The following is a 25,034-nucleotide window of genomic DNA, read 5'->3' as shown; positions in this document are numbered from 1 at the left end:
TTTGAAGAGACTGTGGTGATTCAATAACTATATGCCCACCTAAGTCTCTCCTATTTGAAGACGGTAAAAAGCTGTTCCATGTGTGAGGTCTCAGAAGAATGATCTTTCTCGTTCTTTAATGTGTACTCCAAATAACTGAGGCAGAAAGGAAAAGATAGGACTTGACGATAGTTTAAAAAGATAAGTGACAAGCACCAAACAATTTAAAAGTTTGTAAGTCTGTTGGTAAGTCTGAGAAAAAATGCAAAACGAGTAATCACAAGCCTTCATCTAAATCTAATCAAGACCAAGTTGTTTGAAAATAGGGAGAGAGGTGGCCAGGTAGAAGTAAGAAATGCCTTAAATGGGGAAACCCAAAGGTAATATTTGGGTATTGACATATTGGGTATATGTAGAAGGAATAAGATCAATGAATGCTTTTGAACAGCACAAGTAAATTCACCTTCCCAACCCGGAAGAAGATAAGACAGGAGGAAACATTATTCGTGTAAGCACAGGGAAGAAAACAAAGAAACAGCCACAGCGCTTTCAACAAGTATAAACCAGAATGGCATTAGGAAGAACAACAGTTGCAATGGTGAATGCCATGGTTTTACACTGTGCTGTTAGGACAGCGAGGCTCTGTGTTTGCACCAAATACAAAATATAAGAGAAATGCCAAAAAAGAAATGACACCCAAAGTTTCTCAATGAAATGATAGTTAAGAGCGCACCAGCAAAATGTGCCATGCAAATTCAAATGGCTATCAGAAGCAGTGGCAAGATTAGTATCCAACAAAGCAGAATTAATTGGAGAAAGAAAAGCATTAATGTCGACAAAGGATACAATTCGCAACAGCAATACAGAGGTGATGAGCTCGTTACATGCTGAACATGATCATGTCAAAGAATATGTCACAAAAGCAGAGGTGCCTGGAGTATTTGTTTCTTGGAGTCACATTTAAGATGGGAAAAATCAAGCTAAAGCACATCCAGAGACTCTAAGTTGCCCCAGATGTTCAGCCACAGGGGTGAAGTTTCAGGATGGCTGTTCTCAAATATTTGAAGGGTGTGTACATGCAGAAAACAGATCAGACTTTATGTCATGGCCCTGGGAAGCCAATGGAAGACAGACTACCAGAAGCAATGGGAATGCAGTGCTTATTCATCCTACGAAACAACTTCCCAAGAGTCAGGGTTTTGGGCGCCTGTGTGGCTCAGTTGGTTAAGTGTCTGCCTTCAGCTCAGGTCATGATCCCGGGTCCTGGGAGTGAGCCCCTCCTTGGGCTCCCTGCTCAGCAGGGAGCCTGCTTCTCCCTTTCATTCTGCTGATCCCCCTACTGTGCACTCTCTCTCTCTCTCAAATAAGTAAATAAAATCTTAAAAAACAAAAACAGAGTTGGGGTCCCCACCAAGGGGGAATGTCCTGCACAGGAGACAGTGAGCATGGCATGGCAGGCCCTCATAAGGCAGTAGGAACACCTGACAGAGGTTGAGGGACTGCCACACATGTTAACTGATGCAGTTCTTGCAGTAAATCTCCAAAGGTAAGATCCATGCCACTTTCATCCCCATTTTATGGATGAGGGAGCCAAGGTGCAGTGAAGCGGAGGTGATTTGTCTAGGGTCAGACGATGACAAAGTGACAGACTGGGATTTAAACTAAGGCTCCAGACTGTGAGTTCTTTGCCATTGCCCCTGTCTCTCTCCTCTCTCCCTCTTTCTCTGTCTCTTTCCTTTCCCTTTCCCTTTCCCCTCCCCGCCCTCCCTCTCTCACAGATGTGATCCAGGAATTACACTTTCTGGCTTTTAAAAATATTCACAACACAGAAATTCTAGGACTTCTTCTTCCCTCCTTCTCTCCCTCCCTCCCTCTCTTCCTTCCCTCCTTCCTTTCTCTCATTAAAAATATCTGGAGAAAAGCAACCTAGGTCTGGTAAGGTGGCTCCCTGATGTCATCAGGTACTCAGACCCTTCAATCTTTTGTTCTTCCATCTTTACTAAGTGGCTTCCATTCTCAGCATCTTGAGGTAGCTGCTGTGGCTCCAGCCATCCCATCAGCAGGAAGGAGGAAGGACTAGAGCAAAATGATTTTTCCCATTGCCCCACCCAAGGACTCCTGCTTATAAATCTCTTGACTACCTCTTAGGTCACTAGTTAGGAAATGTAGTTTTTCAACTGGGTGTATTTACCAGGAATCTGTTACTAAGAAAGAAAAAGAGGGGCACCTGGGTGGCTCAGTGGGTTAAGTGTCTGCCTTCGGCTCAGGTCATGATCTCAGCGTCCTGGGATCGAGCCCCATGGTGGGCTCCCTGCTAAGCAGGGGGTCTCTTTGTCCCTCGCCCTCTGCCCCTCCCCCACATTCATGCTCTCTTGATCGCTCTCTCTATCTCAAATAAATAAATAAAATCTTTTTAAAAAGAGAGAAAGAATATTGAGGAGGCCACCAGCAGTCCCTGCCATGATAAGTTCTTAATTTGCTAAGGGGAATGGAGTGGCTGAGGGGCTCCCATCAGTCAGGGATGCTGGGCTGTTCAATTCCCAATCATCTGATGGAATGGTCGAAAAGTGTCCACTACTCACCAGTCACTAGCGGCAGTTTAGTTAATGGCAGAACACTCTCTAGTTTGGATGGTGAAATACACCCATGCTCTCCTATTAAACTTTATTCTCTCCCTTACTTTGATGATGTAATATGATTTTTCTTCCATAGACCTTTTTTTCATTTATTGAGTTCTGCTCAATTCTGTGTGGACAAATTAACTGGCCTTGGGATTTAAAATCCTAGCTTCAGTTTTGCCTAGTGTGTGAAAATGCCATTGTGTGAATATGAAAAATACATTATCTCATTAATTTTCCTTTAATTTCTCTAATTCTTTAATTTAGAAGTGTGCAAAACCAATCCCACACATTTAAGTGCACACAAGAAAAAATGGGTTATCAGAATGCAATTATATTTTAGGATCGCAGTAGATAAGCTGATTTTCATTTTGGACCTTATTCTTCCTTGTTTTTTTTTTTTTTATCTAAACACTTACTATTTGGAATAATAACTCATTGAAAGTTTTATTAATTGAATAGCTCTCAATTTGTTCTTTAGCCCTGCCATTTTCTGCCAAGGACTTTTCCTGATTCATTAAAGCATGACCTACTAAATGGGTGTACTGTTACCTAAATTTCATTTTCTTTTGTACTACAATGCTTATTGGAGTTCTGGTGAGGTTTCGAACCTCCAAAGCACAGCATTCAATATCATTCATTTAAAATAACTTACCACCGGTAGGGGTGGTGGGAGCGATGAAGGGGCTGAGACAGTGGTAGCCATTGTGTGAAGATGGAGCTTCCCGGAGGAAATGACAATTACCTGACCATCACAGGGTCCTCACACCCCTTCCTGTCAGGTGCCAAGACATTCCATACACCAAGTCTGGGAGATGAGGAATTTGAAATCCCACCTATCTCCTTGGATTCTGACCCCTCCCTGGCTGTCTCAGATGTGGTTGGTCACTTTGATGACCTGGCAGACCCCTCCTCCTCTCAGGATGGTAGCTTTTCAGCCCAATATGGGGTCTAGACATTGGACATGTCTGTGGGCATTACCCATGGCTTGATGGAGCAGGGCGGGGTGGGGGGCTCCTGAGTGGGGGCTTGACCATGGACTTGGACCATTCTATAGGAGCTCAGTTTAGTGACAGCCCACCTGTTACAACTGATGTACCAATGACAGACATGCCATCTGGCTCGATGGGGCATAGCCAGTTGACCACCACTGATCAGTCAGAACCCAGTTCTCAACTTGGTTTAAGCTTAGGGGGTGGCACCATCCTGCCACCTGCCCAGTCACCCAAGGATCGTCTTTCAACCACTAGTAGGTGAACCACTTTCACCTACTAGTTCACTTCACAGGAATGGTATTGAGGATTTCTGGAGGCAACTTCCCAGCCAGAAGACAGTTGTGGTGGAAGCAGGAAAAAAGCAGAAGGCCCCAAAGACAAGAAAAAAGAAAGATGCTAATGAACCTCAGAAGCCAGTTTCAGCATCTGCTTTAGTCTCTCGTGATACACAGGCTGCCATCAAGGGACAGAATCCCAATGCCACTTCTGGGGGAGGTTTCAAAAATTGTGGCCTCCATGTGGGATAGTCTTGGAGAGGAGCAAAAACAGGTGTATAAGAGGGAAACTGAAGCTGCCAAGAAAGAGCATCTGAAGGCTCTGCGTGCATATAAAGACACTCAGGAGTGTCAAGCCACTGTGGAAACAGTAGAATTAGATACAGTACCACCATCACAGACTCCTTCTCCACCTCCTATGGCTACTGTTGACCCAGCATTTCCAGCATCAGCCTCAACAGAGCATCCTGCCCTGTCCTGTCCCATTGTTGTTAACTCCACTCTTTCCTCCTATGTGGCAAACCAGGTATCTTCTGGGGCTGGGCTCAGCCACCCCTCTGTTTTTTCCAGGCACCTCTGTTTTTGTGACATATTCTTTGACATGATCATTTTCATTATCAATTGGCTACAATCACCATGTTGATTATTACCAAAGAGATGTTGCCCTCTTCTATGACTATGTCTTAAGGAAGAATGGTCACTGTTAGCCCGCCACAGTGGTGACCTCCCGGGGGATCCAACTAAGCCAAACCAGTACAACCACTCCCCAGCCCAGTCAACAAGCCCAAATTGTCACTCGCTCAGTGTTGCAGCGGCAGCAGCCTCCACCCTGACGACAATCCCCCTCCACTGCAACAGATGCGTCAGCCACCCACTCAGCAGCAAGTCGCCATTCCGCAGCAGCCTCCCCCACTTCAGGCCGAGCCACAGCCTCCACCTCAGAAAGTTTGAACCCATGTACAGCAGCAGCCACCTCCTCTGCAGATGAAGATTGTGCCTCCTGAAAATGCAGACGCCCTTGGTCCCACCAGCTGTGGAAAGCAGTCCTGAGCGGCCTGTGAACAACAGCCCCGAGGCCCATACAGTGGAGGAGACCTCTCCTGAGACAATCTGTGAGATGATCACAGATGTATTCCTGACGTTGAGTCGCCTTCTCAAACGGATGTTGAATTGTGAGTGGGTCTCCCGTGACGCTCTCACCCAGCCTCGATGTGTGAGGTCGGGTTGTGAGAAACCTCCCGTTGTGAGGGAGGACTGGGACAGTGAGTACTGCAGCAATGAATGTGTGGTGAAGCGCTGCAGGGATGTCTTTGTGACCTGGAAATTGCAACACTGGTGTTTGTGAAGGCATCCATCCTGTTCTCCAAGCCAGGGAAGACTTAGATGCTGGGAACATGTCTCAGAGCCTCTTTTTAGAACACAAGCTGGGCTTTCTGGTAGTGCCTGATCTCAACCCTTGACGGTCCTTTGTGCTTCTCCCCTTTTCTGTCTCTTCAGCAAGGGCCATACTGTGGAGCAAGGCCGTTGAGTTTGCTGTAATCTGGAGTTGCTTTTTACTTTCAAGGACAAGCAGAGATACCAGTGATAATAGCAGAGGAGAGGGTGAAGGGATATGAACAAGCCAAACATAGGGGTGCTGCTGGTCGGGGGTTGTTTGAGGAACTCGGGATAATTGTCATAGGGCATGCCTAAACAATTATTAAAATGTTGGAGAATACTCAAAAAAATAAAATAAAATAATTTACCAGAGCCTTACGTGGGCTGCTTTCTAATACCTATGAATATAAAATTACCAAAATTTAGTGTGATTTTGCTAAACAAATAATATTGCTGGGGCGCCTGGGTGGCTCAGTTGGTTAAGCGACTGCCTTCGGCTCAGGTCATGATCCTGGAGTCCCGGGATCGAGTCCCGCATCGGGCTCCCTGCTCAGCAGGGAGTCTGCTTCTCCCTCTGACCCTCCCCCCCTCTCATGTGCTCTCTCTCTCTCTCTCAAATAAATAAATAAAAATCTTTAAAAAAAATTGCTAATAAGAAAATTTTACCTCCACAATTGTAGTTGCAGTAAATGACCACTAATTCCTGAGTTGTTCCCTTTTACTAAATATAATTATACTCTAGGCTCTTTATAGAGAAAGGACATCTAGGTTTTAAAATTGATTGTTTTTTAAGCTATTTAATCCAGTTTGAAAATGAATTAAATGCATCGCAGTAATGTACAGGGCTTACCATTTATATTGAGGAAAGACATAACCAGAAAGTTTCCTAGATGTAATCTGAGACTTAGTGAAGTCCCATTTCTTCAAGCACCAACCAGCATTCACATCTACCCCATATAAAAAGCATTTGTTGCACTTGTCAAGGGAGCAAGAACCTCTTCTGCACCCACAACAGTCTCTACTGCAAGTGAACTTCTTGCCCATCATCACTGTAAACCGATCCCTGCCTCACAGCCGATGGGCCTGACAGCACGAGTATGCAAGGCAGCTAGTGCAGGTCTTCTAACAGAGACCTTGCATTGCCTTTAAGTCCTGCTCCTGGTGCCAGCTTCATTATCTTCCACTTAATCTCTCCTGGTCACCAAATAAAAATCAGAGGGATGAGGTGCTGGCCCATGGGGCAAACTCATGCCACTGTGCTATTTTACTTGGCTGTCACGGTGGTGTTTGTTTGATTCTAATTTGAACCACAATAATGAGAAAATTGAGTCCACATTAAAAAAAAAAGTATCTGACATTTCCTGAGAAATCAGATCTGGGCACACTGAACCCATAGTCTACCCTGGCACCAAGTGTATAGAGTTGAGTTGGGACCAAACTCTGGCCAGCACATGGGCCTTTGAGTTTGCCACAGTACCCTTGACAAGTGTCAGCCTTTATAATGTTTTTACTGTTGCTTTCCCTTACTAGAGGAAAGGGTCTGCTTCCATTCGTGTCTGTGTCAAAAGGGAGAGAACAGAAGTTATCCTGGGAGGGTTGCGTGTTGAGACAGAGACAGAGAGGAGAGGGAGGGAGGGAAGAAGGGAGAGAGACAGAGGGAGAGGGAGAATATTTCTCTGACAAAGTGAAGAATAATTCTATACTTTTCATAAGTAAATAGTAGTCCAGTTCCCTCATTTTCTTTTCTGCCTCGCCCCTCTATGCACTTGGATTTCAATCCCTGGTATAATTGCTTCTGTGAAGATTGTTCTTACCAAAATGGCTATGTCAAATCCCATTCCATGTGCTCGTCCATGGCCTTGTCACTCCTGCATGAAGAGATGAATTCTAGGTTCCCTCCCTCTGATCCTGGCCAGGCTTTTATGATGACCTCCATGAATAGAACACGGTAGAGGAGACACTCCTTGATTTCCAAGACTAGGTTAGAAGAGAATATGGAGCTCTCTGTACTGGTTGGTTCTCTCAGGACACTTGCCCTTTGAAGCCAGACACCATGTTGTGAGGAAGCCGAAGACACATGGAGAGGCCACATGTGATGTTCTGGCCAATACCCCAGTCAAAATCCCAGTCCACGGCCAGCATCAATTGCTGGACATATAATGACAACTTGCTGTCATTTTTGAATACCTGGCATGTTTTCGGGGGGGGGGGGGCGTGTGGAGGAGTGAAATGGCTTATCTCCAGATGAATCCAGCCCCCAGCCCTCAAGTAACCCGCAGTCTGTGAGTCTTCCCAGCTGAGGCCTCCGACACCTCCCACCTTGCCCTTGTCTGAATTACTGACCTACAGAATGTGTGAGCCTCGTAAATGGTCATTTGCACCACTGAATTTTGGAATAATTCATTATGTGGCATTAGATAACCAGAGCAACTCCTTCTGAGAATTGTCTCTGAGTGGTCATTCCACCTGGTTTTTGTTTTTTGTTTTTCAATTAAAACCTGATTGTATCTGAGGACAGAAAAAGATATACCAATACCAGACATTGCTATGTTTACTTAATTAAATGAACAAATGTATTTATTGCTGTGTCAGTGCTTCCCTTATTACCACCAAAATAAGCATGTCTCTATAACATACTTCAGGTCCCGTGCCCTACAGGGGCTGATATTAGTCAACACGTGACAAACAGAGAGATTCCAAATAGTGGGAAGCAGCGATACGCTGATAAAGTTCCTTGCAATCATTTCACTCTCAACGACGAAGAAGATTGCTGTAAGGCCCTGAGTTGGATAAGGAACAACTCCATCATCGCAGAAGGTAAGGATGTTTGAAACTGTGCATCTTTGCAGAATCGCTTTTTATTTTTATAATGAGTCTCATTCTTCATCTAGTTCCAGTATATAATTAGTGCCTAATTAATTCCAACCAAATCATTCATCTGTCATGCTTTGTTTTCCAGATTAATTTACAACTTGTTGTCATTTTTGGATACCCAGCATGTTTGCTGGGGGAAAGAAAAAGGCTTGAGATAGTTTAATTATCTATAATTATTTTATTACACAAAATGAATATCCGAAAAGCAAAGCATGGCTAAAATCATTAACTAATTAAAGAATAATGTAATAAGCAAACATGTTTAGCAATTATATGGAAAATATGTCTCCTTTTGTGAAGCCGAAAAGACCTCGGAAGAAAAAGAAAGGTCTGCATTGGAAGGGCTCTTTTCTTCCCTTCCCGAGCCATTGTTCTCTATCTTGGTGGTGTGTGCCCAGTCCTTCCCACAAATGCACGTATTTGAGTTGCATGCCACTTTTTGAATCAAAATGAGACAGGAAACCATTTCAACAAATGCCCCTGCCACTCAAAAGTGTTTTCTCAAGCAGCTTCCTCTCTGTTGCTTGGATTAAATTGAAATTGTCTGACTAGCAAGACAACCAGAACAGGGCCCAGCTACCTCTTTGTCCTTAATTGAAACCTGGGAGTCAAGTTTTGAAGATGACAAAGTGCAGCCCCTCCGTTTTAGCCTACAGCTTGGGGAGGGTCAGTGACTTGGTTAGCCTATACAGCTCCCCGTGGCAGGCTGGGGTTCTGTGCAGTCCAGGGATGTGAAAAAACACTAAGTGCCTATCATCTGGGATCAACATGTAAAATTAAATCTATTAATCTATTTAATGTACTTATTCAAATACAATTTAATGATGTTAGTTAACATAATATATTAAAATCAAATACAGTTTCTTCTGATTTTTGGTGGAAGATTAAGGGATTAATTAACTGTTTGTTAAATTACTACATTTATTCCATTAAAAATTTTAAAAAATGGGTATCAAGTGACACTCAATACATTGCTGGATTCAATTTGCTAATATTTTATAGGCTATTCGATCTAAATTCATAAGTGAGATTGGCTTGTAATTTTCTCTTATAAGCTTTACATGTTCAATTTGGGGAATTAAGGGTATGCTGGTCTCACCAAGGGTTTTTTGGAAGCTTTTTGTATTTTTCTAGGGTCTGAAATACATTGTGTAACCTAAAAGTTGGACCGAAATAACCCATAAAACCAAGTGGGTCTGGAAACTTTGGGTAGAGGTGGGATATATAGATATATACCAGACTCAGATTTAAAACTTGTCAAAGTATTTTCCTATTTCCCTCAGAACTTGGTATTATTTTCAGTTTTGCATCTGTATGTGTTTAAACCTGTTTCAACATTTTAGTCATTTTTTAGTCACTGCCCTATGACCTACATAGACTTAAGGAATTCTTAATTTGGGGATCAACAAACTTACAGTAAAGGTAGATAGCAAATATATTGGACTTTGCAAGCCATATGGTCTGTGTCCCATCCACTCAGTTCTGCCACTGCAGCAAGAAAGACAATACATAAATAAATGGGCAAGGCTGTGTTCCAATAAAACTTTATTTACAAAAATCATTGATGAGCCATAGTTTGCAGAACCTGTTTTTTTATGCATAGGATTTGTGACAAATAATTACCATTTCCTCAAATCTAGGCCTCAAACTGTAACTTAAACTCCCTGAAAGCACAAAAGCCCATGGTTCCGTACAAAATACACAGTGTGTTTTAGGACTGTCGCCAATCCTGTCATAATGCAGTGTTTTAACTTCGAACAGTTGCCTATTTTTGATGTTAGGAATAAGGACCATTTTGACCAAAAAAAGGGCCTTTGGAAGTGACAGTGCAGGTTCTTGAGGTTGAATGTTTATGGCAGAGAATTTAGAAATCCCAAAACAACAAGCACTATGCACTCCTTCAGATCCTTCAGATGCCTTTTTTTTTTTCATGCTCTTGGCTGTCAGATGGGGGAAGAGCATCTGTGTTATTTTGATGACTTGACTAGTTGTCAGAGATGGTGTTACTCTGCTGCCCACTTAAAGGAAAATAAATGCTTTTGCAAGATTTTAAAAATGTCTCCCATCAGCCACTGCATAAAACTCTTCTGACTGCCTACTTTTGTCCACTGAACAGTCAAGATAAGAAGTATGTAGAAATGAGTTTCTTATCTTAAATGTAGGCTATTCCCCCAGGTCTAGCGCTAATGACATTCCCAGGGCATCTCTCAAGTAGGTGCTCTTAACTCTCAGATGCTGGGTCCAGGCTCTGGGAGACATCCAAGAAACTCAGCCCTGCCAGATTAATTCATCTCTGTGTGGTGCTCCTTTTCAAATGACTTTTCATGTAAGAAAAGTTAGAAAGAAAACTGTTAACCTCCTGTCTGAAGTAAGCTCTTTCTCTTTGTAGCTTTTTCCACAATTAGAGTCCTATTCAGACTTGAATTTAATTAGTCCCATTTCAGATAATATCTTCCTCACATGGGTTGCTGTGAGGATGAAGTGAAATAAATATTTCATGCCCAACTCAGGACAGTGTGTCATATAGAGTACGAATTCAGGAATACTACTGCTCTGGGCCGTGGGGTTGTTGCTATGCAGGGCGTAATGTCAGCCCCTGGTGATCGCTCGGTCTAGGACACAGTCCACACAAAAAATGGGGATCCGTGTACACCAGGGGCCGGTCCAGCAGTAGAGAGGTACGGTGTCCTTCCTGAGAGCCCTGCAAACTGAAGTTTGGAGAAAGAGGATCGAGCTCAGCCTTAAAGAAGAGCAGGATAAGTAAACAGAGAGGTCGGGGGAGTGTGAATTGTATTGGGCAGACCCTTGGAGGGCAGCGATGCCCAAGTTTAACTGGTTACTTTTTTTTTTTTTTGAAGATTTTATTTATTTGTCAGAGAGAGAGAGAGCATGCGCGCATGAGCGAGCACAAGCAGGGGGAGCGGCAGGCAGAGGGAGAAGCAGGCTCCCTACTGAGTAGGGAGCCCGATGCGGGACTCGATCCCAGGATCCTGGGATCATGATCAGAGCTGAAGGCAGAGGCTTAACGACTGAGCCACGCAGGTATCCCTTAACTGCTTACTTTTTAGGGGTTGGGGAATTAGTGAAGGGGGATAACCAGTGCACAAAACAGCACTTTAAGAAGGTGAACCTCCCATCGGTGGCGCCCATCTAGTAGCGAGAAAGAGATCCAGAAGGAACAGGTTGGAGGTTGAAGGGGGGGCTGCCGTGCACGCAGGTGGGGGCTGCTGCAGCCACTTCTAGCTTCTACTCAAGTCAGTTACGGGATGACGGTATTGGAAGCTAGAAACTGGAAGCCTGGCACTTCATGAAAGCCGAGCAGGTCTGCGTTCCTGGACCTATTGCCATCGCTCCACCAGGCAGCCCTGGCTTCCTCTTCCCATCACCGTAACACCACCAGGAAGAATGTGGACATCTTGCATGATAGTTAGCTTTTGCTCCCTCAGTGCTAATTTCCCCCTTTCTCAATAGTTCAGGGTGGGGCTGGCGGGAGGGAGGGGAGGACAGAGCCCTTCCTACCAAAGTCTGAGAAAAAAAATCTCTTGTGTCTCCGGGGCTGGGATTGGGTCACGGGTCCATCCGGGAATCACATGCTGAATCCGGGGACACACAGGACCTGACTTGGCTGAAGTACCGGGACTTGAGGGGAGGGGCTTGTTTGTTGAGGATGGTAAAGGGATTGTTCTGGAAGAACAGGTGGATGCTGGTGAGCCGGAGGAGGTCAGCTCTGGAATTTCTGCCCATTTTCTGCTTGTTTGTTGAGGATGGTAAAGGGATTGTTCTGGAAGAACAGGTGGATGCTGGTGAGCCGGAGGAGGTCAGCTCTGGAATTTCTGCCCATTGAAACTACAGATACAGCCCCAAAGCATCACCACTGTCCGTCTGCTCCCCCACCCCCCACCCGCATTCACTATTTTTGTTCTGCCTGCCCCTGCTTCCAAAGGAGATATAGTTCTGTGATGGAATTAGCCCAGTCTGAAGGAAATTGTTTTCTGGGCTCTAGAGTTGGATAGGTTTATAGATGTAAATTATCCTAAACTATTAGAACCGCTCCGGTGTCGTGGAGAATAGCTGACATCACCGGCTCAAATGCTGCTTTCAACTGCAAACAAAACCCGGAGGTTTCCGCCAGGGGTTTCAGATGGAACCCGGCAACCTAATACATTGCAACAGTTTATGGCATTAATTGAAACTAATTGAAATTCATCTGCTATTATCTCTGCACTTTCCATGAAAATGAAAAGTAAGATGAAAGTAAAGTAAGTAAGTAAATAAATAAATAAAATGGCCTTAATGGCCCGAAATGGATCAATTATTTTCATCTTTAGCTAAATACAGTTTACTGCCTTATTAAAAGCATGTTTGTTAGGAAAAGTATAACATTAAAATTCCAGTGCATGAATCACCGAGCAAAGCCTTTGTTATGTTATATCTAATATAGTCTTCCCTTTTTATTTGGCAGAGCAAAATGAGACAGGTCAGGCTTGGGTCATGGAAATCTTATGCTTTGACTTATAAAAAATAAAAAGAACATTCTCTGGTCTATTCGTGGACATATGTTTCTTAAGTGGATGTTTATTTCATAATTTACTAATATTCTGTGATATCTATTTTAAATTCTTTCATTATCTAGTTATTTGCTAAAGTTAATTATACAGATGATATGCCAGTTAGAGGTTTTTTGTTTGTTTTTGTTTTTTTAGGAATATGTTACAAATAAAATGTAGTGGTATGAGCACTCTGAAACCAGACTCGGCAGGTCTGAGTTCTGCTGAACTTGCTGTGTGACCTGGAGCTAGATCCTTAACCTCTCTGTCCTCAGTTTCCTGAAGAACATAGTAACACATATCTCGTGGGCCTATTTTGAGGATGAATGAGGTCATACATAATCACTCTATGTCTCTTTTGAAGTGGAAAAAGGAAATATAATTCTTCATTAAAATACAATGGTATATGTAAATATACATAGACATAATTAAAAATACATAAATTGTAAAATGTAGCATATAGCTTTTGTTTTCTCTGGCCTTAAACATATAATAACTAGGAAGAAAATTCATATCAATATCTGTGTGCATAAATCCTGAGTTGATTTCTTCCACAGACTGTATGCATACAATGAGGTGTGATTTCATGGCCAGTCTACTAAATCAGGAAATCCCTTCCTTTTCTTCATTTCACGAGATGGTTTTCTTCCTGGAGAATCCTTCATCTTTAGAGTATTGAGCATGATAATGAAATACATACTTTCTAGGTGGTTAAAATTAAAGCACTCAGTTCAAAAGAATAAAATACTTTTTTAGCATCTACTAAAAAAAATTGTTAAGAAGGTTGTTCCATTACTCTTAGGGCAAATCATGTCTAAAAAAAATTAAAACCATATTTTATTTTTTGAACTTAACAGGGAGATCACCTTAAGCATTTCATTTCTATAAAGCTATGTTACTTTTAAATATTGGTAAATTTTCGGGGCACCTGGGTGGCTCAGTTGGTTAAGTGTCCAACTCTTGATTTTGGCTCAGGTCATGACCTCAGGGTCGTGAGATTGAGCCCCACATCAAGCCCCACATTGGGCTCGGAGCTCAGCGGGGAGTCTGCTTGAGATTCTCTCTCTTCCTCTGACCCCCAACCCATGCTCTCTCTTGCTCTCTCTCAAATAAATAAATCTTTTAAATAAATAAGGATTAGTAAATTTTCTAGCTTCTGAAACTATTATTTATCTCCTCCAGGAACCAGGATGATGAAAGTGGCCTCATTTCCCCTCTGATTAAGATAATTTGAAGAACCTCCAAAATCTGGGTGCATTATAATAGTTGAAACGTTAAAAGGTCATTGCCTTACTTTGGTGATCACAATCAAATTTGACTACTAGTGTAGTCATTTATGTCTTCAAAGAGCATGTATCAAGAAGCAAGAAGATCACCTTTCCATTTCTACCAACATTTTAAATGACAAGTCTTAGTGCTTTTTTGATAAGGTGGAGAATTGATGGCCTGCAGAGAGTGATTTGAGACCTCACTTTCCCTCTTTCTCCCCATGGTGGGCTGTCAACACCAAAACCCCTCTCTCCTCTTGGGAGTCCCCTTGTACATTTCACCAGGAAGGTTAGCCATGAGGGAATGAATGAGTACTCCTCTTGCCAACCTTCATTTCTGGAGCTTTCACAGGGTCCTCTTTATGATGGTACCCTCCTCATGCTCTGTTTCCCGTTTCAGATCTGTAATCTTAGTAATGCATAATTTATTCCCTAAAAGGAGCAACAAAGATTGACTTTCCATGAAAATTGCTATGGCTATATTCTATTACCCTTTATTGAAAATTCACCCAGACTGTTCTAATCATCCGTTACCATTTGCCATTTCAAAGCAGGACAGCCCACCATGGTACCTCTGTCACCTATCAGATCAAGTGCAAAAACAGGTCGTTTCTTATCCTTAGATTAACTAAGCTGCAGAGAAGGCAGTGACCAGATTTCTTAGCATAAAACTGATATGCAGGGGAAATCCCCAGCTTTCCCACTCTATTTGCATCATATATGCATAGAAAAGTCAGAAGAATGTATATGATATACCAGTTATGTGAAGGAGCCCCCTGCAATGTGTTACCTCCTTATAACTATTTGCAAAGACTCCATGAGTTATAAAGTACCAAAGTCGTGGAAATGCATCGATTAAAGTAAATCTCTGGCTAACTGAAGTTATCTGGCATTAAAAGCATGCCATACATGAATATATATCATGGGTCCCACATAACCTGGGGTTATGTTCAGTCTTCAGGGTGTTTGGCACCAACGGAACCCCATTCACCCCGTCTCATATATTCTGGCTGGGAAAAAGCTGTCAGACCCAATGTCTCTTGTAGGCAAAGCCCTTTTCTCTACTACTATTCATGGCTCAGTTCCCATCCTTTCCCCTCACCCGGCAACCACTTTGTTTCACCTACTTTTAAACTCTTTCTTCTCACGTACCCAAGGATTGAAGGAAGTCTGTATCTCCAAGGCTATCTCTGGTCTTCTGTCTCTCTGCCCCTCGTTTTTTCTCTCTCCATTTCCTTTCTTCCCATTTTCCCTCTTTGATTCAGCTAAAAATTGACCCAACTGTCACAACATGTTATACAAAGGTCAACTTTCTCATAAAACATTTTCATTTCCTTGGGTTTAAGCGCCTACCAATATGGCAGAAGTCTTATTTTATACTGTTGTGTTGTAGGCACACACAATTTTGGTTACATTTAGGATTATGTAAGATTTTGGGAGTCTTACTGGAAACCTAATAACCAGATCTAACATTGTGAAGGGGAACATGTTTCTGTCTTACAGATTTCAGGTACACAACTCATCCTGTGGTTGGATGAAGTAGTGCCAACTTTGTAGTGAATACCAAGTAGAAATATGTAGTAGGAAAATCTGGCCACAGGGAGGTTGTTCTGCAAAAAATATTTTAAGAGGCACAAAAGTAAGGCCCAATTAACTTATGATTAACAGTATGATAAACCTCAAACATTCATCCATGTGTCTAGTCAGGAAACGTTTTGTCACACCCACAGTGGGGCAGGTACTATGCAAAGCTCCCGGGTAACATGGCAGGCAGGGCCAACTTGAAGTCACCTCACAGAAAATCTTAGGCATGTAGACCGTGGTGAGCACAGGGAAGGAAAGGGAGAGACTACCATGGGCCTCCTGGGGCCTCACCTGGCTGGAGGCTGGACTGTCTGCTTAGATCAAGGCACAACCACAGGCTGTGGTCGGGTCTTGACACGGGGGCTTCAAAAGCACTATTTCTATCCCAGCCATGCTAGAAAATACTTCCATAAATATAATTAATCATATTTTTACACCTAGGTTGGTATATGTCCTGAAATAAATCAATAATCAAAATCTTTGTCTACTAGGTTTATTCTGGGGGAGCCCCCCCAAACAAAAGACTTTGCTTATCCTATGAATTATGTCCATGCTCCTATTTTTGCTGTTAGCTTATCAAAAAATTATTTTCCGGGCATTTGAGTGAAGCCAATGTTATTGGTAACAGCTCTAAATATTATTGTTTGTTTTTGTGTGTGTGTTTGAGTACAGTCGACACACAATGTTACATTAGTTTCAGGTGTACAACATAGAGATTCACAACTCTATAGTTTATGCTATTGTTACTGATGGTGATGAAAGTGATAATGGATTGTGTAGGCTTTGGGCCTGGTATATAGGAGTCACAAGATAAACATGAATGGACTCTAAAAATTCTTTACCAAGAGAAAGTGCAAAATGATGTAGAAAGAACTCACAAATATCATGGAAAGAATAATCCCCCCTGAGAGTGCAAACATTTAAAGATTTTATTGTTTTAAGTATTCTCTATACCCAATGTGAGGCTCGAACCCACAACCCTGAGAACAAGAGTCGCATGCTCTACCGAATGGACCAGCCAGGCTCCCCCAGAGTGCAAACATTTAAAAGGCAAGAAATGGAAGTGGCAGAGCTGACTTCGTCACATCGGGTCTTGTTATATTTGTGAAAGGATGTGATTTGACTGGTGACATGTTCTTATTTATATTGTACAAGATTATATTAAAATGAGATTCTACTATAGTCTGTGGGTAATGAGAGAAATATATGTAAATAATCTTATAAAAGATGTTTGGATGAAAACTTTTAGATGGCATCACATAAGTATCTATTTACTATGGCCAGTATGACTGTGAGAGTTTGGACTACTGTTCAGCAAATAGTCACACCCTCCCCCCTCCTACCATGGGCAGAGTGTGCTTCTCACTCCTTTGACCATGTGTTGGGCCCTGTGACTTGCTTTGCTCAATGGAATGTAATTGGACCTATACTATTGCAAGGAGGGCCTTGAAAAGTGAGCAGTTGCTCTTGCCCTCCTGTCCCCCTGCCTTTCTCCATAAATAGAATGGGCCTCAGGTATCTCTTGGTCCAAGGAGAATGAAACATGGTGCAGACCCGATCCCAACCACAATGTGGAGCCAGATGGGCTGCCATCAGCCAGCGCGCAGATGTGTGAGTTGACCTACAACAGTAGGCCGGCCGTTGTTCCACACTGAGTCTTGGGGTGGTTTGTGACGCAGCATTATTGCAACTATTAGGATAAGCAAAGACTCCAAGGGGGGGGTGGATTTTGTTTCAAACTGAACTTCAAGATAGGCAAATCTATTCTGAAGTTAGAATATCTATCAATAAATTTAAAATTTTAAATTATTTAAAATATTAAACATCTAATTTTAATATGAGAGACTTTATAAAATATGTTACCTTTTGAAGTGAAAAGGTGGGTCCTCTTCAGCTGCCTACAAGCTGTGGGCAGCCCCTGCTACACAGTACCCAGCAACATCGCATTGCCCTGGCTCCCACGAGCCTCTTATGAAAAAGCCCATCTCACACTATCTAGAAACTAACATGAAAGAGACTGGAAAAATACTCAACTCTGAACTGTGTGGGGGCCTAAACACTTAAATTTGTTTCCCTGAAAACGAATGTTGTTTTGACATGCATATTTTAAAAGGGCAGAAGACCTCAAGCCTTTGACAGTTTCAGGTTCAAGTTTTGGCTTTCCTGGCAGGCTGATTCTTTGTTGTGCCAGACAGCAAGGATGCATGTTTCACAGCAGGCAGAAGCCTCAGTAATTTTAGCAAAATGTTGGCTCTTTCAGCCATGGAAAATGCAGGCCACCAAGGAATGTTGCATTAGAGCATCTGAATAGAGAGGGAATCATAGCCACAAAATTAGAGTCTCCTAGTGAAGGCAGGAAGAAAGGACCCCACCCTCTGGCCTCAGTGCCTTCTTGCCATTCCATATTTGAGCAACAGGAAGTATGGGAGAACTTTCTAGATGCTGTTACCCTCAAAGAAGCAATCTGAAAGTTAGTCTAGTTCCTTTTTCCCCCTAAGCAAATAAGACAAGCAAGCCATTACACCTTCTTTCAGTTTTAGATGGAAATGATTTTTGCATTATTTATTCAACCAAATTGAAGAAACAAACTTACCATTTATTTTGCCTTGTAAAATTTCTCTCAATACCATTTCATAAACAAGAGGGAAAAAAAGATTTTCAATGAATCTATCATTTTGTCATAAAATTTTACATATTGCCTGACAAGTGAGTCTACAGCAGTTCCTTTGTAAAAAGGTAAAAATGCCAATTCAGTGTCAAAAATAGCATATAAATAGCATGTAATACATTTCACTCATTTGATAGTTTGATCTTAAAACTGATGAAATTAGTAGAATAACTATGTAATTACTTTTGTAGTATTTTTAAGAATGTAAATAAGTAGTTTAGACTATTGCCATCTAAACGCTCTTACACAGGGGAAATCTTTCAAGATTCTGTTGTGATTTCATTATTATTGACTGAAAGAACACCCTGCTGTCCCTTTTGCCAGGTCTTGACTCCTTAAACCTAAAAATCAAAATTTGAATCTTCATTAAATTATTCATTGAAAAGCAGAATGTTCTAGTCTTTCGTTCTCAAAAAAGGGAAAGACATTTCCTTGAAATCAACCCAATTCAACACTTAAATATTAAAATATCTGTACCATCATGTCCATGACTCTGTGTGGGTTTTTTTTTTTAAATCACTGTCCTTTTCATCATTTACGCAGAACTTGCAAATATTGCAAACTTTAGTAATTTTTTTCCTTAACAAATGTAGCAACTAGAGAACAAAGACAAGATAAAAGGTTTTATCCCAGATGGTTTCATTTAGCATAATTTCAACTTTCAAATTACAGGACCATAGATGAATGTCCTACTTCTGTGTTAAAAGTACTTGACTACTTTGTGGGATGTTTTGTGCCAATTCTTTACTAAATTATCTTGGTCACTGTTGCTAGGTAACACCGCCGGCTTCCCGCAGCTGAAAGGAGGTTATAGGGAACAATTCGGCATTATTAGCATTTGACTAAGAAGGTTGTTGGGTTTTGTTGTTGTTGTTGTTTTAACCGTATATCTTAACATTTCCCCCCTTTTCTAGGGAATGTCATTGTCTATGGGAATACAATAGACACTTACACCACAGTGGAGACGCTCTTAAACATCGGTGTGAGGGGCTCCCATATCCACCTGGTGCGGCCCCCGCCCACTTCCACCATCACCTGCATCAACAACTACTCGGTGGAGAGCGCGGTGGAGGAGGCGCTCAGAGCAGCGGGAGTTACCGTTTACCGCGACGCGCTCCTGGCTCAGTGGAACGAGGGCCGGGACCCAGACCCCATTCACAGCGCCTGCTTCACCACGCCCACCAAGCCTTTCAGACTTCCGTGCTCCGTGAGTAGGTCCCTGTGAACTTCACTTGCCACCTGCGGAGAGCCGTCACCTGCCCGGGACGCTGGGTCCCAGAGATAGCCCGTGGGGGATTTATAGCCACAGTTTTTGGGTTTTCTTTTCTAATGGTTCAGATGATCTCTTGCTGAGGGACAAGCCACCCCAAACTTAGTGGCATAAAACAGCAATCACTTATTATGTTTACCTCTCCATTCTGGGGTTTGAGGGAGCCCAGCTGGGCAGTTCTCAGGTGAGGTCTCTTATGTGGCTGAAGTCAGACTGTGAGCTGGAGTCATGTTCATTCCCGTCTGGCTTTTGATGCTAGATAAGCTTCAGCTGAAATTTTGTCCAGAACACTTCATCTTGGCAGGGTGACTTGGTTCTAAGAGCCAGTGGGAAAGAGAGAGAGAGAGACTGTATCACCTGCCTATATCCAAGGGGAAGAGAATTAGACCCTGCCTCTTCATGGAAGGAGTGTCAAAGGTTTGAAGAGCACTAACGTTGACCGAAAACTCACTGTGTCTCAGGCACCATGCTGCATGCTTACAGTATAGTCCGTCACGTGGTCACAACAGCTCTGTAAAGGAAAGCATCCCCATTTTACAGATGAGAACACTCTGACCCCAAGTCAGTGGTATGCTGGGCTCCCAACCCAGCTCAGAAGCACCCCAAAGTCTATGCTGCTGTTAACTTTCTAAGACTCTGGAAACAGCAATAGGGGTTTCTCCCCCATGGAATGGAGACTTAGAAGACCTTTCATCTATCTATCTATCTATCTATCTATCTATCTATCTATCTATTATCTATTATCTATCTATCTATCTATCTATCTATCTATCTATCTATCTATCTATATCTATCTATCTATCCCTATCTATCTATCTATGTTTCAAGAGAGAAGAACTTTTCTCTCAGGTTGTGTAATAGCTTGACTTGTAATAGCTTGACCTCCTCAGATTTGCCAGTCAGGAGATTAGCAGAAGCCAGCAGTTGGGGAGAGAGGGACGGGGCCAGTCAATCTAACAGAGAAGCCTCCCTTACAAAAGGGAGGCTGAGTTCAGTGTGAGTGTGGGGCTGGGTGGGTCAAGGGTATATATTATTGGTTGTGGTAAAGAATGCTAGCCACATTTAGTGGGCAAACTGGTTGGGGGAAGCCAGTGGGGGCTCATAGCAATCCCTTACCTAAGTCACGTCTTCTGACTCAAATGCCCCCACAGGTAAATGAGGGTGACCCTCATCCCCCACCCGCCCCACAGTCTATCTAGACAGGAGCTCAAAGCAGACCACCAGTGCAAAAGAGATTTCTCTGGAATCCCTCATTTTATCCTGATAATCTATGGAAATTTTGCATTCTGCTCCTTCATACATGTGTTTATTCATTCATTCCACAAATATTTATTGAACGTCTGCTAGGTCTTAGGCTCTGTCTTAAGTGTGAGAGTCATAGCAGTGAAAAAGACAGAAAAAGTTCATTTTATTTTAATGTAAAAATGACATGGTATATACATGTATGTCACAATACCTATTTAAATTAAGAAGAATCCAAATGTTTTCACCCAAATTTTCTCCCCAAAATGACAATAATGGAAGATGTGCCAAGTTTATCCTGGGGAAACTCTGGAGCTAAACACACACCCTCCTTAGGAAGTAGAGGTATAAGAAAACCTCCCCTAGAAACCAATTGAATACAGGTTCTCTAGCAGCCCCCTTGGGCCTTTATTTCCCTATTTAGATCAAAATTGAAATCATGGCAAAGACATTTTGCAAATGCTCTCAACTGCCTTGGATCTAACACACCTTCCTGCTGAAACTTCATCCTAAAGCAAACTGAGCCAGGTAAAGTCTCCTGCTTCCCCCACTGTGCTCTGCACCACAAAGAATGGCCTCTGCAGGTGATGTTTCCCAGCCCTAGTTGCTCACTGACCTTCATATGTGTTTGGCTAACAGTAGGTGCTGGCAGGAGATTTCTCCCCTCTACTGTCAGCTTTGAGTAGCATCTCTGTCAGGGCATTAGGAAACTTTTGGTGGGGATGAATACATTCATTATCTTGACTGTGGTCAGTGTTGTGGGTTGCATTATGTCTCCCCCACCCCGAAAGATAGGGCCCTAATCCCCAGTACCTGTGAATGTGACCTCATTGGAATTAGGATTTTTATAGATGTTATCAACTGAAGAGAAGGACATACTGGATTGAGGAGGGCCCTAAATGTAATAACTGGTGCCTGTCTATGGAGAGAAAGGTTTGATTCAGAGGAGACCCTTGGGGAAAGAGGCCATATGATGAAGTGATGGCAGCTGTAAGTCATGGAGCAGCAGGCATGGCTGGCGACCACCAGAATCTAGGAAGAGACAAGCAGCAAGGAGTCTTCCCTAGAGCTCTAGGAGGGAGCATGGTCATGACAACACCGTGACTTCGGATATCTCATCTCCAGAACTGTGAGGGAGTAAATTTCTGTTGTTTTAAGCCACCCGCGAAGTGGTACTTTGTTCCAGCAGGACTGGCAAACTAAAACAGGTGGTGTCACAAGCATATGTACCTGTTAAAGCTAAAATTTTTAGACCTGGAATCATACATTACGTACTAGTTTATATCTGGCTCCTGTCACTCAGCATAATGGTATTGAGATTCATCCAGATTATTTCATGTATCAATAGTTCTTTCCTTTTCATTGCCGAGTAGTATTCCTCTGTATGGCTATATCACATTTGGTTTATTCATTCAGTTGCTATGCACATTCTTGTACACATCTTTGTGTAGACATATTTTCACTTCTCTTAGCTACACATCCAAAGAACGGCTAGGTCATATAGTCAGTGAATGTTTACCTTTTAAAGAAGCTGCGGTACTGTTTTCTAAAGTATCTGTATCCTTTCATATTTCTACCAGCAATGTATGAGAGTTTCAGTTGCTCTATATTCTTGCTGGCACTTGCTATTGTCAGTCTTTCTAATTTTAGCCATTCTAGTGGGTATGATATGATGTATCATTGTGTTTTTAATTTGTGATTCCCTGATGATGTTAATGGTGTTGGGCACCTTCTCATGTGCTTATTGACCATTGGTATATCTCCCTTTGTGCAGTATCTGAGCTATTATAAGTGGGTTTGTGAAATTTTGTTTTCCAACCGATTGCTGCTAGTAATTGAAATGCAGTTGATCTTATATATAAACATTGTAACCTGAGACATTGCTAAATTCACTTATTAGTTCTAGAATTGCTTTCTAGGTCCATAAATAGTCTGCAAGTAGGAACTGTTTTACTTTTTTCTCATATTTAGGTCTTTTGTTTCATTTATTTGCTTATTCTACTGGCTAGAACCTCCAGTGAAATGTTGACTGAAAGTGGGGAAAATGGACATTCTTGCCTTTTTCCATATCTCAAAAGATAACTTTTAGGCATTCACCCCTTTATATTGAGGTTAGCCATGTGGTTTTCTTTGGTGCCTTTTATCTGACTGAGGAAGTAACCTTTCATTCTTAGTTTGCTCAGAAGATTTATCATGAAAATGATAATGACAGAATTCTTTGTCAAATATTTTTTCATGTCTATGAAAAAAAGATCATATTCTTATCTCTTTAGTGCTGTTGATAGGGTGAATTACATGGATTGAGTTTCAAAATGTTCAGCTAACCTTACATTTCTGGAATAAATCCTAGTCATTCATGATGTATTATCCTTCTATATATTGTTAAATTTGATTTGCTAATGTTTAAAGAACTTTTGAAACAATTTACAGCTATATTCATGAGGGTTCTTATCTGTTTTTTTTTCCTGGTTTTGTATAATTTTCCTTGGGTAACTTTCTGGTTTTGTGTAATGTCTTTAAAAGTTTTTGGTATTTGGGCTATGCTGGCCTCATAAAATAATTTAGGCAATGTTTCCTCCTCCTCTGTTTTCTGAAAAAATTTGTATAAGACTCAAATGTTTGATAGAATTAACCAGTGGAACCATCTGGGCCTGGAGTTTATGTTGTGGGAAGGTTTTTGATGAATTCAATTTCTTCATTAGCTCTAAGGCTACTCAGATTTTCTGCTTCTTCATATGTCAATTTTGGTATGTTGTATTTTTCAAGAAATTTGTCCATTTCTTTTAAATTGGTTAAATGTTGGCACTAAGTTGTTCATATCTCTTATATTATCTATGTAAAGTCTAAAATCTGTAGCATAGCCTGTATTTCATTGCTGGTATTAGAGATTTGTGTTCAATCTCTCCCTCTTTGTCCAGCTGATGAGAGAGAGAGAAGAGAGACACAGAACTATCTAAAGTTTTCTGTCTAGCTAGATGTTTGCTGACTTTATTGACCTTTTTCAAAGAACCAGCTTTTGAGTTTACTAATTTTCTCTTGTCTCTCAGTTTTCTCTTTTCATTGATTTCTGCTCTTAACAATTATTTTCTTCTGCTTGCTTTGGATTTACTTTGCCCTTTTTCTAGTTCCTTAAGGTAGAACCTTAAGCCATTATTTATATACACATTTAAAGCTAATCTCTTCTGTGTTAGCTGTATCCCACAAGTTTTAGTATGTTGAGTATTCATTATCATTTGGCTCAAAAAATATTTTCTAATCTCCTTTATGATTTCTTCTGTGACCCTTGGATAATGTGTGTTATTCTTAGATGTCATATTTTTATTGATTTCTAATTTAATACCATTGTGGTCAGAGACATATTCTGTATGATTTTAATCATTTATGATTTATTGAGACTTGTTTTATGTCCAAGCACATGGACTATCTTTGTGAACATATAAAGAATATAGTTTGCCATTGTTGAGTGTAGTGTAAATAACATTTTTTAAAATTGAAAGGTAGTTGATACACAATGATGCTGCATTAGTTTCTGGTGTACAAGAGTGATTCCACATATAAGTAATGATTAGTTCAGTGTGGTTGACAGTGGTATTTGGATCTTCTTTGTCTTTACTGATATTTTTTGATCTAGTTCTATTGATTGCCAAGAGAGATATTAATATCTCTTACTATTATTGTGGGATTTTCTATTTCTCCCTTCAATTCTGTTAATTTTTGCTTTCTCTTTTGAGGCTGTTATTAAGAACATGAACATTTGTAATTATCATTTCTGCCTCATTAATTGTGCTTTTTATCATTATGAAATGTGCCCCTTTATCTCTGGTAATATCCCTTAAAGTTTCCTTTATCTGTTATCCTTCTTATGTTTACTGTTTGCATGGTTTATTTTTTTCCATCGGTTTACTTTCCATGTCCTTATATCTAAAGTGTCTCTTATAGGTATCATAAAGTAGATTTTGTTAGTATTTTTATTGCTGTGTAGCAAGTTTGACAGGTTTAGCAAACTAAAACAGCATCCATTTGTTAGCTCATAGCTCTGCAGGTTGGAAGTCATGGTGTGACTGGCTTCTCTGCTCAGGGACTCTCAAGGCTCCAGGCTGCGCTCTATCTGGAGCTTGGATCTTTGGTTGAATTTAGTTTATTGCGGCTGAGGATGGGAAGTCCCTGTTTCCTTGCTGCTCAGACAAGGTCCACTCTCCATTCTGAGAGGACATCCACATTCCTTGCCACATGGCTCCTTCCATCTTCAAGCCAGCAACAGAGAGTCTCTCTCATGTCAGATCTCCCTCACACTTCACATCTTCTTTGGGACAAGCCTAGTGTCTTTTAAAGGGCTT

General features: G+C 41.6%; 1 protein-coding gene and 1 pseudogene across 1 annotated transcript in view; both read left to right on the top strand.

Moving 5' to 3' along the window:
* CFAP61 (cilia and flagella associated protein 61) overlaps positions 1–25,034 on the top strand; it is a 296,310-nt gene that overhangs the window by 202,378 nt on the left and 68,898 nt on the right. The window contains exons 19-20 of the mRNA XM_035006518.1: positions 7,887–8,061; positions 19,100–19,392. Of these exons, the coding sequence (XP_034862409.1) occupies positions 7,887–8,061; positions 19,100–19,392 (468 nt within the window). The remainder of the gene's footprint in view (positions 1–7,886; positions 8,062–19,099; positions 19,393–25,034) is intronic.
* On the top strand, positions 3,219–5,387 carry LOC118011188 (annotated as a pseudogene).

The sequence above is a fragment of the Mirounga leonina genome, unplaced genomic scaffold (assembly GCF_011800145.1).
Source record: "Mirounga leonina isolate KUSES-001 unplaced genomic scaffold, KU_Mleo_1.0 Mir_150, whole genome shotgun sequence".
Lineage (NCBI taxonomy): Eukaryota > Metazoa > Chordata > Mammalia > Carnivora > Phocidae > Mirounga > Mirounga leonina.
This window is presented reverse-complemented; position numbering and strand designations above follow the sequence as displayed.